The following is a 15,293-nucleotide window of genomic DNA, read 5'->3' on the forward strand; positions in this document are numbered from 1 at the left end:
CTAAGTACCTAATTTTGAGTACCCACCAATTTGATAATTCAATCGATAGGTAGGTACATGCATAACAATTTAATACATTTTGTATCTATTTAAACTTAGTCTTTACAGCTTAAGCCACTGAGTAGTTCATATCACATTCATAAAAATCATAATTCAGTAGGTAGAATGATAAAACAGATATCGTCAGTATAAAATAGTTTTTCTTAAGGTGTGATTCCTTAGAGCGCGTCTATAGACGCGCGACTGATGCGGCTGACACAGTGCGACTCTAATTTTAACTGCTTTTCCTATCTTTAAATGAAACCTATTCCCAACACCGCCGCGCAGCTGTTGCGTCTAATCGCGCGACTGACGACCGCTTGGTAGGCGGTCAAAACGCACTAGACGCGCGACCGATTATCGTCGACTTGTTAATTTAATACTGTTTATTTACCGTTTATTTGAATTACCTATATAATTTTAAAATGTCTTATGATAACAATGTAGATTATGTACCTGCCGCGTGTCTCTTGCAAGTGCGTTTTGTAGTTGTACGTAATACCTACTCCAGAGGTTCCCAACCAGGGTGCCGCGACACCCTAGGGTACCGCGAGATTAAATTTAGGGTGCCGCAAAAATATTTGAAATATATATTTTTTTTTTAAACGCCTTCATGAAAAATATAGCACTGTGAGTAATAAAACAGACTATATGTTTATAGTATAAGATCTATTGTGTATAATTAATTAGGTATACACAATATAATTTAATGAATTAATTATTAACACATATAATTTTTACATAGTAATACTGAGATGTTCAATCTATTTTAATTTTCATATTGGTTTGATTTCTATCGATTTTATGTGAACTGTTTTAAAGTTATTTACGGTGAAATACTTGTGACTTTATCTTATCTTTATTGTTTATTAATGCTTAATAAAACCAAAGTTACAAAATATAAATTATTAATTATTAAAATATTATTATTTAAATATACGATATATTAGTATTGCGTACTCAGTATAAACTATAAAGTATAGGGCATAGATTATAGGGTGCCTCCAACTTTTTAGAAAATAATAAAGGGTCCCGTGAGTCAAAAAAGGTTGGGAACCTCTGACCTACTCAGTCGCATCGCAAAAATTCAAATCGCGCCACGTCAGTCGCGTCAGTCGCGTGTCTACAGACGCGTCCTAAAGAATCGCACCTTCACATTTATCGCAGTGATCAAGGTAAAATTTGGAGCTCGAGAGGAAAACATGTAATTATTATTATAAATGTTCTTTAAATATATAATTATTCAATTAATCATTATATCAGTATTACCTAATTAGAATTTTTTGAACTATGTGATATTTAGGTTTTATATTTTTTTTAATCTGTATTTTACAATTATAATCTTCGATCTATAGTTTTGAAAATTGTAATCGAATAAAATGTTTTTCGTGAATGATATAAGTAAATAAATATAATTTTTTCCTCACAAGCCCGTTAGTCATGCCAAATTTTCAAGCGTGGTAAACAAATTTATATGGGGAATTAGAAAAAAATCAATATTAATGTTATTTTTCATTTATTAATACTTACTACTGTAATTTTTATAATAGGTACTTTAAATTAAAACAATAAGAATTAGAATAAAGTGAACATAATTAAATTGTTAATATTTTTATTATATATTATTTTTTGAATTTACCAGTTTTTTTTAAAATTAAAACAGCTGTAATTTTTTATCTTTTTGCTTGTTGAAGTTCATTAATAATATTACTATAATAAAAATATAATATAAAATATAATAATACTACTACTATATATTACTAATATATATATTAATATACAGTGCTGGCCCTAGAGGAGGGTAAGCCGTGCGATCATACCGGGCCCCGCACTTGTATGAGGCCCTACAATATGTGTATTACGAGTATCACTTTTTCTATAAGTAAAAATAATATAGTTCCTGTACGCAAATCGCAACCCGTGTGGTCTTGTGGTTTTCTCAGGAAACGGGTTGTATCGACGAAAATTTAGACGGTACCAATTATGCATGGCTTTGAAGTATTGCACGCGCATGCACTTGTAAAATTGTCGTCAACGACGATGCCAAATATTATTTAGTTATATAATAACATGAACAAACGTAGATTTTTATAAACAATTAATAAATTAATACATATATATATATATGTATATGGGGCCCCGCATAATTCTGCACCGGGCTCTGACAACCGTCGAGCCATCACTGTTAATATATATTAACTATACTATACTAATATATACTACTATATACTACATACTATTAATACTTACAATTAATAATACATTTTCTAAATTGAAATTTTCAATCCGTTTGGACTCAAACGTCAATAAAGCTAAATTGGATAGTCGTTTATGTCAGGGCTTGAAACCGGTATTTGATATCGTTTTTGAATACCGTTTAAAACTGTTAAAAAAAGAAATCAATATCAAAAATGAAATTAAAAACGAAAAAAAACAATAATGATGTTCAAAACCGAAATCAAAAACGAAAAAAATAAAAACGATATTCAAAACCAAAATCGAAATCTTAAAAACTAAATACCGATATTTGAAACCAAAAACGAAAACGGAAAAAATAAATACCAATATTCAAAACTGAAATCAATTTAAAATTAATATATCACATTTAAACTTAAATAGCTAAGTTGTTATAAAAACGGTGAACTGAGGAGTGTTGGGTCGTCCGATAGAAATAAAGTATAAATCAGGGCTTGAAAACGATTTAAAAATCGATTTCAAATATCGATAAAAATTGTTAAGCATCTTATAGAAAATCAAAACCAATATCAATAGTCGTTAATGGTTGGTAATGATTTTCAAAATTTATATTGAAATTGAAAAAAGTTAAAATCGATATTTTATATCAAAATCAAAATTATTTTATTAATTAAAACGATTTTAAATCAAATTTTAAAATTCAACAGCCAACAGGTCTATTTATAATGTAAATTCGTAGACATTGCCATATTTGGTAATAATATTGATTATACATAATAATAAATAACGAGTCCCTATTTTGTTTTCTTAGTATATTTACGATAAAGAATCAGTGTTCGATGAGCGATTGTTGTTTTTATATATAGACATTTTGTAGTGTATTATTATGGATAAGATATTAATTTATAATACTCCAATAATTGGTGATAGCAATTATTGCTATCACCCGAGAGTTATACTTTTAACTAGGGTTGTAAATTTGAAATATTTTACATGAAATATTTCATAATTGAAAATTTCCTGCTTTATGAAATATTGAAAAATATTTTCTTTTACGTTTAAGATAGTGACTGTCAAATGTCATTTAATCAGTTGATATTGTATGATATCGTTTTGGTACAATGTTGGGGTTTCCCGTTTAACGTGGTATAGTCTATCAGCTGCCTATGAATAGGTAACGACCCCAGATATATTTAATATTAATATATATATATATATATATATATATATGTAGTAACGACAAAACCGGCGCATTATTATTGGTAACAGCTATTTTTATGATAATATTCGTCTAATAAGTAATAGTTCTAATCACCTGTGATTTATTTAAATGTTACTAGTCAAGTTTTCTGAAGTGTCTTCAACCATCTAAATTTTAATTTCCATACTTTCTTGAGTATATTAATGAGAATATTATACTTCTCTAATTTATGATTTGTTTAACTATGTAAAGGAATTTATTTTAATTTTATTATATTGTTATCTTTAAATAATATATTTATATTATATGATTTCAGTCATTTTAATTTTAATTTCCATACTTTCAATAGTATAGTATTTAAAAATGTATATTTACCTAATGGCTAATTATTATGATTTTATATTTTATACTGATAAGTGATTTGTTTAACAAGTTGTCTAACATTATGTTTATTATTTTTTTTATATATATATATATATATATATATATATATATATATATATATATATTTTATTTATTATTTATATATAAATAAAATTCAATATTGTACTTTAATATTGAATTGTAATTTTCATCTATCTTTAAAAACATTTCCAGATGCTGGTATAAAATTGTGTGTTTCACAATATTCACAATAAATTTTATAAATATGTGCTTAACTTTTAAACTCACTCGGTACCAATATATTTTTTTAATGAGAAACTTCTGCAATAATGTGATAGCTGATAAGTAATGGGACTACTGGCAACTTATTTATAAATTCATCTATATTTTGTAAAATGTCTTCAGGTGTTTCAATGATTATTGGTCTCTTACCTCTTAAATCAATATTTATAAATTATAATAACTATAAACTGATATGGTGTTAATTGTTAATTAATATAAATTAGTTTTTATTTCTATTTAGTACAGTTGATAATACAAGAAGTATTACATAAAAAATAAAACATAAAGCATTATATTTGTACTGAAATGAAACAAAATTTTTATTTTTCACTCAAATTATATATTTCATGAAATTTTACAACCCTACTTTTAACCAATAATATACAATCAAAAATCCTAAAATAGTTTTATTTTGTACTTTTGCAGTTTTGCTAAGCGTCGTCATATTTGTCTTACTTATAATTTAAAACATTGTTCTCATATTTAGTTAAATTATGTCCGAGTCTATGAATAAAAAACTCTATTTTACATTTTAATCATTTCACATAGTTTACTTCATTTTAGTTTCACTTTCATAATATGTTTTTTCATTTTTGAGACACTTTAATAATAATTGTATTTTGTACGAAATGTTATATAGTATAGGTAATAAAAAAATGGATTTAAATATATACTACCTACATCAGTAGCTTGTCGCTACAACCTACAATACTATTATGCTGATGATGTACTAAAATTTGAGAAATTATTTTAAGTTATGGATAACATTCTATTGTGAACCCGAGATTGAAAAAAAATAAATACTGATTTCTAAAACCGAAATTGAAAAAAATGAATAACGACACACGAAATCAAAAACGAAATTGCAAAAAATAAATATCAATATTTGAAACCAAAATCGAAATTAAAAAAAACTAATATCAATATCTAATCCAAATTGAAATTAAAGTTGAAATTTTATATTTCGATTTCAAGCCCTGGTATAAATATAGGAGTAGTAAGATGCGAGTAGTTATTAATTGCAAATTTAGTCTAGACTATAATATATATTCTGTAAACAGTATTATATTATATACTAATTACAAGTAATGACTATTAAAAACTAATAACTTATAAGACGTAATAGTATATAAATTTAAAATGTTATAACGTATGCCTAATTAAATTGTATTTATAACTATAATTGTTTAGATATAACATTGATGTAAGTACATTGGTAATTTATTTTATAAATAAACAGGATGATAAAATAGGTTAGGCCGTATATTATTATGGTGACAGGTGTCTAATAATATTATTTCGGAATTAAAAATAAATTTAATTTATTTGTAATTTTTCACGAATATTGTATGTTTTGTCATAAATTCTACATCAATATAACTTTTACTAAAAATGAATCGAAAATGAACCGGAAATCGAAAAAAAATTAATACTAAAATCTAAGACTGAAACCAAAATTAAAAAAAAAAAATACCGATAACCAAAATCGAAATCGAAATCGGAAAAAATAAATACTGGTATTCGAAAACAAAAACGTAATCGAAAAAAATAAATACTGATATTCAAAACCGAAAACGAAATCGGAAAATATAAATACCGTTATCCAAAACCGAAATCGAAAAATAAAAATATCATCAAAAAAAAAAATGTCATCAAACATCAGTCAGATGCTATAGTGTTTTCCAGAGAAAATTCTATACCATGTTGCTAAAAATAACTTCTTATATTTAACAGTGTTTCTACTGCCGATGAAATTATCAAGCAATAAATTATAAATATCTAACTACCACGGCTGTATATAGTAAAAATCTACTATCTAGAGCCATGCTAACTACCAAAAAGTCATTACTTTATTAAGATTTGTTGGGGGGGGGGGTAACGATAAGGTCTAAGGGGGCAGTGCCCTCTCTTGCCCCATCGTGGCTACGGGCTAGTTTTCTCATTTTACGTTTTTAAGTTTGAAAAAGTTCAAAGAATTGCTTGGTTTATATACCTATTAAAAATGTAAAATTACGCAATTTAACTATAATACCGGACAACTATTATTGAAACTTTCAAATCTGTATTATTACTAATATCGATAAATAACATGTTCAAAATTTGATATTAGTGTTCTATTTTGATTCAGTTATAAAAGAAACATAAAAAGGATTGCTGTTTTAATTAGTACGAAACCTATAAAATCACGAAGAAAAAATAAACAATGTGTTTTTATTATTGCATAGTATTATAACTATGAGCTTTAATACGTACCTATTTATTATTATATCGCACACTTGGTACAAGACTGCCACAACTCAAAATTTCGGTATTTTGAGTAATGGCTACAGGTCGATAGATTTTATTTTTCTCTACAAAATGGTATACCGCCTGATGTAGTATAATCAAAGGATCCATAATACATTTATGTCAGTATTGAATTTATTAATTTTGCAGTAAAAACAAATTAATACTGCCATATTTGATATGTAGCTTTGTTGTGTAATTGTAAGTTTTTTTTTTTTTGTAAACAAACAAAATCAACACCGCCTCATTTTGTTTTGAGACGTTTCAACCTAATACTTTTCAACTGGATTTCTACTCATGGAAAAATATAAACTGCCATATTTCAGTTTGTGGCAGTAATGAATTATTGTCTTTTCGTTTTATTAGTCACAATCTGAATAAATCAATTATTATCAATTGACAATAGAGCGATGAAACAAAAAACAAAAATGTATTGTGTCACCAACAGATTATTTTTACGGTGGTTTCAATAAGATAACACAATGCACAATCACAGAATAAAATATTTTAATTATTTAATAAATATAATTTTAATAAAAGGTGGTTTCAATATAATACCACTATGACTTAAAGAGATAAACAAAATACAGACTATGTGAATGGTAAATATTTTAAATTTTTATTGAGATTAAGATGATTAAATATTGCATATAATCACTAAAGTTAAAACATGCTTAACATTTTTTATTTAACCCAAAACTTAAAAATGTATTTCTATTTTAAATCCTGAAGAAAAACAAAACTACCTATTTTGTTTTGTGGTGCATAAATTATTTGATTTGAAATGAAAAAATGACACAAAACTAAATGTGACACTTTTGATATTCCAATTCTAATTGATTAACTGCTATAACCTCATTTTCTGGTGTCTGGTCGGTATATAACTTAGTAGATTAATACACAACTAATATTTTCAAAAAATATGAATAATTGCAAAGTTTTAAAATTAAAGCTTTAAAAATAACCATTTGGGAGCAGATTCAATTTTAAAATTGTATTTTCTCAGACTGATGTTTTTTGAGTTGTGGCACTCTTGTATCAAGGGTGTGATATACCTAGCCTTACAATATTATCAGTTAACATTTTATGACTAGGTACGTATGTGTTATCAAAAAAGTACCTAGTTCTATATGAAAATAATCCAACGAGGAGCATACTGATCGCAGTTAAAAATGAAAAAAACTAAATTAATTCATCAACTTAAGTTGGTATGTATACTGTATATAAAAGCAAACAAAATTTAAATATTCACTTTTAACATTTTAGACTACGTCAATGTTTTTAATTGCGTATGTCGATATATTTATTGGATGCGTGGTTATATTCTCAGCAGTAATTTTGGGACAACTCAATGAGCCTACATCTTCGCTAAAAGTAAACAAAGAAGAGGCATCTTGGATAGGTAAGTGTTAGAAAGTATTAATAAATAATAAAAATTATTTAAAGAAGATGTATTGTGCATTTCTATTTAAATCAATATTGTGGTTCGAGTTTGTGTTAAACATAAGTTTGTGCTTCTAATATTTTTTAACAAACATTATTTTCGAAGATAATTTAAAAATTAATTTACCAAAAGTAATAAGCTGTTATTAGTAATAGACAATAGTGAAAATCTCTATAAAATTATATGAGGTATTTATTTAAAAGTGTAGGGAAAAATTAAAACTAATGATTGTAAAAACGTGTCAAAGTTTTCTTCTTGCTAAAAAATATTGTTATCGTAAACTCAAAACACATTTATAACCAATGAAAATAAATCATAGTTACATATGCTGAGTTTTACTGATGATATATTTTTTCTTACAAATGTTATGCTTTATTTTCTTAAAATTGTCTTAAAAATCACGTGGATATTAATGGAAAAGTCTTCGTAAAGTTCTGTTCTATACTATAATATATTTATTTTATTAATTTACTGTACAAGGCGTGGAATGCAATGAATATACTATAAACATGTATAAATTTAGAATTTTCATATTTTAAACAGAGAAAACTAATCACTCCATCTTTTTATATTTTCCAGTTGTTTTCCTTCGAGCTTTTATTATACCAACTTATTAATGATTATCTAATAAAAATATATTTATAAAAATTAAATTGTTTTTGTTTTAGCTAGTATTATAACACTAATTTGTCTAGTGAGCTATTTGTTTATTGGACCATTGATGGATATAATCGGAAGAAAAAAGGCACTTTGTTTTACTTATATACCAATAATGTTGAGTTGGTTAATATTTGTATATGCTGACTCCTATTATACCATTCTCATAGGAAGAGTTCTGCAGGGATTTGTAATTAGTAAGTTAATAACTTTCATTTTCAAAGCAGATAAAATAATAGGGAATCACTATTTACACAAGTGCATAACTGACTAAGGTTGAGTTATATATTAAATAATGTAATCACTTAAAAAATGCTAGCCTAACCTAACTACTTTTTCATTTTATTTAGTAGTCCAAGGTACTTTAATAACGTAATTCAATTAAAAGTTCGAAACAAATATTAGACAGACAAGTTTTTTTTTTTAGTTTGATGGTTATTAATATTAAATTATAATAGTAACGGGTGAAAATGCAGTTTGGGCGCTTCTCCATTTTTACTTATATATAATAAAAACTGAATCGTGTTCGAACGGTGAAAAAAATCGGTTTCACTTTACAAAAATCATGTTTGTATATACTTTTTAATATTTTTATACTTCACGAAAGATGTATGGGTCACCGTTAGTAGTGGTCGACTTCTAATGTGTCGCCATCGGTATTCAAAACTCGTATTCTGGACAATATACAACGTTTTAAATGTACGTGATTTTGTTTATATTCATATTATTGGTACAATCAATGTTGGATATATTAAATGTTTTTAATTTTTAATATAAGGAGTTCAAAGAAGATTTTTACATTATATTGGTTATAAAAACAAATGATCTAATAATAGGAACTTTCATACCTTAAATTATGTTTTAATTAATTCTAGATCTTAAACGTGGAAAAAAATACGGATATTACTTTTCTTTCTGAAGTAATAAATGGCTCGGTAAAATATTCCCTTTACTAGAACGTATTCTTTTCCACATCCCAAATTATAACTTCACAACATGCCCAATGGGCTTAGCCCATTTTTCATGTTAAGCGTACTCTGCCTTTCCAATTGCGTTGATAGTCGCGGGACGGGGTCGGATTACTGGAAAGAGGACAAGTTCACAACAAAGCAACAAGAATTTAGGATATATATAGTAGACTGTAATTAAATAGATTTAATATTAAAAAACAAAGCTTGTACCTTACATACTATCGGGTTGAGGGGAACTTATATCTAAATTAAATAATAAAGTCCTCAATGGGCGCACAAAGGTTTAACAAATGACGACAATTCATTTAAGCAAAAGAAACTTGGTACACTGTGAAGGCAACTGATGTCGACGGAGAAACGCAGAGTGGATGACGTTTCACAACGACACAACCACCGTGGCGTATAAATGATGACGGGCAAGAGCTTCAAGCCGAGAAGTCGATTACCTCAGTGAACAGAGCACGTAAAAAGGTGAAGACTTCTGCTGGATGCGCGGACCTGTAGATTATTCCTCGTATATCGGTGACAGAGCCGAGAGGAGAGCAATCAAATAAACGGATTTTAAAAAACACAAAATGAAACACGCAAACGGAGCGAACGACAAACGTTGACAACGTGTTTTTACGCCATGTTTTCGTTATGAAAAACTAACGACGGATGTACAGGAGAGACGGCGGCGGCAGGACAAACGTGTTATTCCAACTAGGACAGTTAAGTCGACAGTGTCGCCACTACAACTAATATGCATACAACAGTCGGTCGTGCCGGTGTGTTGACAGTGACGGAAACTGCCCAACACATATCAACCAATCGAATTAATTATGGTCAAAATAATTCCTATGAGAGAATTTTTAAGTTAGGAAATGAGTCCGGTTTGGACTTTTTTTTTTAATAATAAAACATACATAGCTTATAATAATTTATTATTTATAATATTTATTGTTAATTATTAGTTAAATCGTTACTTTTAAAATTATACCTATGTATATTTTAATTAGTACACTGTGCTTGAGCCTATTTGATCTAAATTCATGTAATACAGAGGCAAAAAAAAAAACGCTTTGCAAGTGTTATATATATATATATATATATATATACAGTGCTCGACTTGGAAAAATTAAAGAAGGGGGACTCTATTTACTTTAAAAAAAAGAACGTCCACTAAACTGGCTGAGCGTTATGATTATTACGTAATAATAGTAAGGGGGCACTAAAATTTCTGAAAATTAGTTGGGGTACTCCGTCCCCCTGCGTTCCCCCTCAAGTCAAGCACTGTATATATATATATATATATATATATAAGGAAACTAGTCATAATAAAAAAAGTATTTTAAGCGTCGTCAGAACTTTATTAGCATAAATACACTCGCGTTGTTTATATATATATATACATATAGTACCTCGTCTTTATACACAAAAGTATTAACAATATTAACAGGCAATTATGTCGGCTAAACGTCGGTTCCGACGATATCAGTGAATTCGGACGGCGATTCACTAATCCCAGACGGTGATACTCGATTGAGCATGGTCGTTATCGGCCGACCTTTTTGATGACCCGACTGAGCACGGAAAAAAAAAAATATATTGTGTACAACGTTGTCAGATTGAAAATTAACTATTAGGCTGGCAACACACTAGCGTTATTTTACCGCGCCGTAATTTTACTGCGCGTTTTGTTTAAGTAAATTAAAATGAATAGAGCACAACACACGACTGTCGCGCAGTAAAATTATGGCGCGATATTTCAAAAACTGTCGCGTGCACCTTGACTTAACCGTTCATTAAAAATACCATTATAAAGGCTTATCGTGAGTACTCTGAAATTAAAAATGCTGACAACTTACTTAAATACTTATTGAAAGTTGGAAATAAGTATTTAGGGAAAAAAATTTAATTTCTTACCTTTTTCATGACAATTGTATGAGTACTATTTTTTAGCAAAAAAAAAAAAAATACTTAATTATAACATGTGATTAAAATCCAATAAAAGATTTTTAATTAAAAATAATTATATTCAAATGTATTTTATTTTGTAATAATTATATGGACGCACCGAGCTCTATACACCAACAATATAAAAAATGCGAAAAAAACGGTGTCTTGTCGTTTTTCTATTGAAGAGTTATTTCTTTTAGAAAAACTGAGCCGTATAAATTTGAAATTATGAAATAATCGTTACAAATCTAAAATTGAATTACATAATAATTATAAAAAAATCCTGCATGCACAGTAATACGGTGCACCGAATATTCCACGGTACAAAGCGGTAACGTCGCACCCATTTTCGTGCTCAATCGAATGGTTTTTTGGTTCTTTTTTGGTTCCTATTATTTGATTGCAACCGTGCTCAATCGGGTAACGAAAAAGATCAATCGTTCTCAATCGGGTTCCAGCCATCCCGGAGCACTGCGTCGTAACGTCGACGGCACGAAACTGTAGCAGTGTGGCACACTCGCACTACTCGCGTGTCTCAGCCGCCGTGACGGTAGAGTCGAGCGGTGCAAGTGTGTCACACTTTACAATAAAAATAAAGGGTGCTAACACAAGTTGTACACAAACCTCGTCGAAACGTAAACTAACCAATATTAATACTTGTGGATAATTTATTATAATCCGTTGATCACATTTGTTGCAGGTGCAACACCTTGTACGTACGTGTACGCCGCAGAAATATGTCGGGCCGAACAGCGGCAATTGTTCACCTCGATCATTAACCTGTCCGTGGGTGTTGGCATGACGTTCCAATGCGTGTTGGCCATGTTCTTCCATTGGCACACGATTTCCGTAATCATGTTGGCGATGAGCGGTGTCGGGTGCGCGTCCCTGTTCTTGTTACAGGAATCGCCGGTGTGGCTGAGGGCCCGGGGCCGAGTCCTGCAGGCGGAAACAGTGGAACGGTGGTACGGATTGGAGCCGCCCGCGGCCGCGGCCACCGTGGAGTCGGTCGACCGCAGCCGCGGTGACGTGGACGGACCGATGAGCGCGGCCAGCTATTGGTCGGTGTACGCGCACCGGACCGTGTGGAAGCCGACGCTGATCTTGTTGACGTTATTCGCCTGCATGATTCTGTCCGGTCTGCACGTATTGATCACGTACTCGGTGTACGTGTTGCACGGCTTCAACGTGCAGTGGGACAGCATCCGGGTCACCGCGCTGCTGTGTGTCGCCCGCGTACTGGGAAGTCTTTTCTACTCCGCTTTGCACGGCGTCAAGCGGAGAACGCTGTTCGTCGTCTCGAGCGCCGGCATGACCGTGTCGATGGTCGTCATTCTACTGGTGCCGAAAATATATGGCAGCACGCTGACTAACTCCGTTCTGGTCGCGGCGTTCTTCGCGTACGTGTTCTCGTCCATGTTCGGAGTTCTGCCGTTACCTTGGATATTGTGCGGCGAACTATTCCCGCGGACCGTGGCAGGTATACACTACACTGCTTGTACCCATGAGACGTTTCCGTCTCGTTTCGAATCCCTGATACTATAGATAGAGATACGTCAACACGGGGCGTTGGTAATTTAAGCGTCACTGTATCACGTACGATCTGCGCCACCTACGGCTAGTGAAAACCGGGTACACATGTGTTTTGCTCCATGTCGTACCTTCTTGTCGCGTCCACTGTGTAGGTAATCGATGTGAAACATCTTATGGCGCGGTACAGTAGTGAGACCGACTATTGCGTGGCGACGCCCCACTCATAGCTCGTCGGCTCAATTCTCCGAAGCTCGGCGATTTCCTCTTTATGTGCGCAGCATCGGCTTATCTATTTTTATACGATTTATAAACGTATAATATGTATTTATTTTGATAGGAATGATCAGGGGCGGCTCATCGGGGGAGACTTAGACTGCGTCTCCCTCTTTAAATAAAAAAAAAACCAATTATTTGTAAATAATAATTACTAAAAATAAAAATGCATAAAAATAGAATTGAAATTATATTATATAATTTATATCGTTTTTTTTTGTTTATTATTAAATTGAAAGCCACAAAGTCTGAAACTTATTAATAGTTATTTCAATAGAAATACCATATTAGTTTTTTCGACGACGACGACGGCCATGATAAAGAAAATGTTGTTTTAATTATGGTTACAGTGAAACTGCCGCCCGACAGTTTCAATCATAACATGTAAAATGGTATGGCCGGTTTGATGGTTTTATTGAAACTGGATTCACGACAATAATTTCTGTACTGCGTGTCGTTCTAGTCGTCTTCATAATTGAATGTATATTTAATGTTTAATAATTATAACACGTTTACTACAAGCATACTATCTTCTACCTGATATTTATTTTATTTTTAATTATTTTAAAAATGCAAAAAGACCAAATAATAGACTTTTAATTAACTAGTGGTTAACTAAATATGTAATACTGTAATATAATTAATTTTTCAATTAAAGGGTTTTTCTTGTTCGTTATTGTATGGAGTTTATGTTAAATAATTTTTAGTCTCCCCAGAATATTAACTGTTAACCAAATACTAATAAGTAATTAATTATTTTATTTATACTAATGAATACTTTATTAACTCAATGATTTAAATGGACGCTTATTATTGTTAAAGTGGTTATAATAAAAATTATTACAAAAAATATTTTTTTGATGTTTCACATCTGCCAGGCGTCCCGTGACGGCTCATTTTTTACATTTTTTTTTTTTTTAGACACATCGATTTCTTATTTAGAATGGCAATATTCTTTTACGGAATTATTGCGAGCTAAGTTTTCAAAGTACAGCGCCATAGTATTATTCCATTTTTAGCCTACTGAATTTTACTGTAGATATAACCTTCGAATAATAATAAAACTTTGTTTCTTAGGATTTTGATAATTTTGATAATTAAACTTAAAACTGTGAATATTTATACATGTGAACACTAGTAAATTTTGGACTGTCGTGACGTATCATCTAACGCGATCTCATGTACAATTATCAATCGATACACCGATCTATTGAACGAACCAGTTTTGAAGAATTTTTCGTTATCGGCCATGGTGCACATTACATGTATACTTTATTGAACCTGTCGCAGATTACATATGTACCCTTTTGGATGTGACGCAGATCATACATAATTTTTATTTTCATCGGTAATTTTTGGCGTAAGTTACATACGTCCATTATAACGATATGTTGAGTAAATATTTATTAAAATGCAGTAGTTAGTCCATCATATTTAATTTAATAAAATAATTTTTATTTTATTCAATGTATTTGCTGAGCTAGTAATTTTATTTCTCGGATAAAATAATATGATATATTATCATAATTATTATTTAATTTTTCAGGCACTATGAGCAGTTTCGTACACATATGTAATTGCATCATGATGTTTACAATAATCAAAATATATCCAATATTAGAGTTAAACTTTGGAATATATGTTATCTGGTCTATGTTTACTATATTTTGTATAATAAGTATGTTACTGGGCATATTTATTTTACCAGAAACTCAAGGAAAATCTCTTGACGAAATTGGAATGACATTTGAAAAACGTAAAAAAATCGCCAACAACAATTGATGCCACGATTTTAAGATTTAAATCGAAAAATGTAATTTCCATTAAATTTGTTTTTTGAATGTTTTAAAAAAACTTACAATGTATATTAATTAAATTAATTATTATAAATTAATTATTATATTAATTAATATATTTTAACTTAAAACAAATAACAATATCTAGAAATCTTTGAGTAACTTGAGATTGTTTCACATCAGTCATTATAATTCTTAACAGGTTAAGTGCCATGTGTATATTTAGTTTATTCTGTGATTATAAAATGTATTTCAATATTTCAATGGACTAATCAAAAATTTGTTTGTGTGGT

At 29.9% G+C, this 15,293-nt stretch overlaps 1 protein-coding gene across 6 annotated transcripts; it reads left to right on the plus strand.

Moving 5' to 3' along the window:
* Positions 1-997: 997 nt before the first annotated feature.
* LOC112682565 (facilitated trehalose transporter Tret1-like) lies at positions 998-15,057 on the plus strand. 6 transcript variants are annotated; one of them, XR_003148532.1, is made up of 7 exons: positions 998-1,243; positions 7,483-7,596; positions 7,655-7,790; positions 8,501-8,686; positions 12,099-12,878; positions 14,343-14,564; positions 14,751-14,823. XR_003148532.1 is itself a non-coding variant. In XM_025553199.1 (6 exons), the coding sequence occupies exons 2-6, from the start codon at positions 7,561-7,563 to the stop codon at positions 14,984-14,986; spliced, it is 1,374 nt and encodes a 457-aa protein (XP_025408984.1). In that variant the 5' UTR covers positions 998-1,243; positions 7,483-7,560; the 3' UTR covers positions 14,987-15,057. The 6 variants fall into 6 exon arrangements, 5 of the variants coding, with proteins under 5 accessions (XP_025408984.1, XP_025408995.1, XP_025408991.1 ...); XM_025553199.1 differs by lacking the exon at positions 14,343-14,564 and having other exon boundaries at positions 14,751-15,057; XM_025553210.1 differs by lacking the exon at positions 14,343-14,564 and having other exon boundaries at positions 8,528-8,686; positions 14,751-15,057.
* Positions 15,058-15,293: the final 236 nt, after the last annotated feature.

Source organism: Sipha flava, unplaced genomic scaffold (assembly GCF_003268045.1).
Source record: "Sipha flava isolate LNK unplaced genomic scaffold, YSA_version1 103_pilon_pilon, whole genome shotgun sequence".
Classification (NCBI taxonomy): domain Eukaryota; kingdom Metazoa; phylum Arthropoda; class Insecta; order Hemiptera; family Aphididae; genus Sipha; species Sipha flava.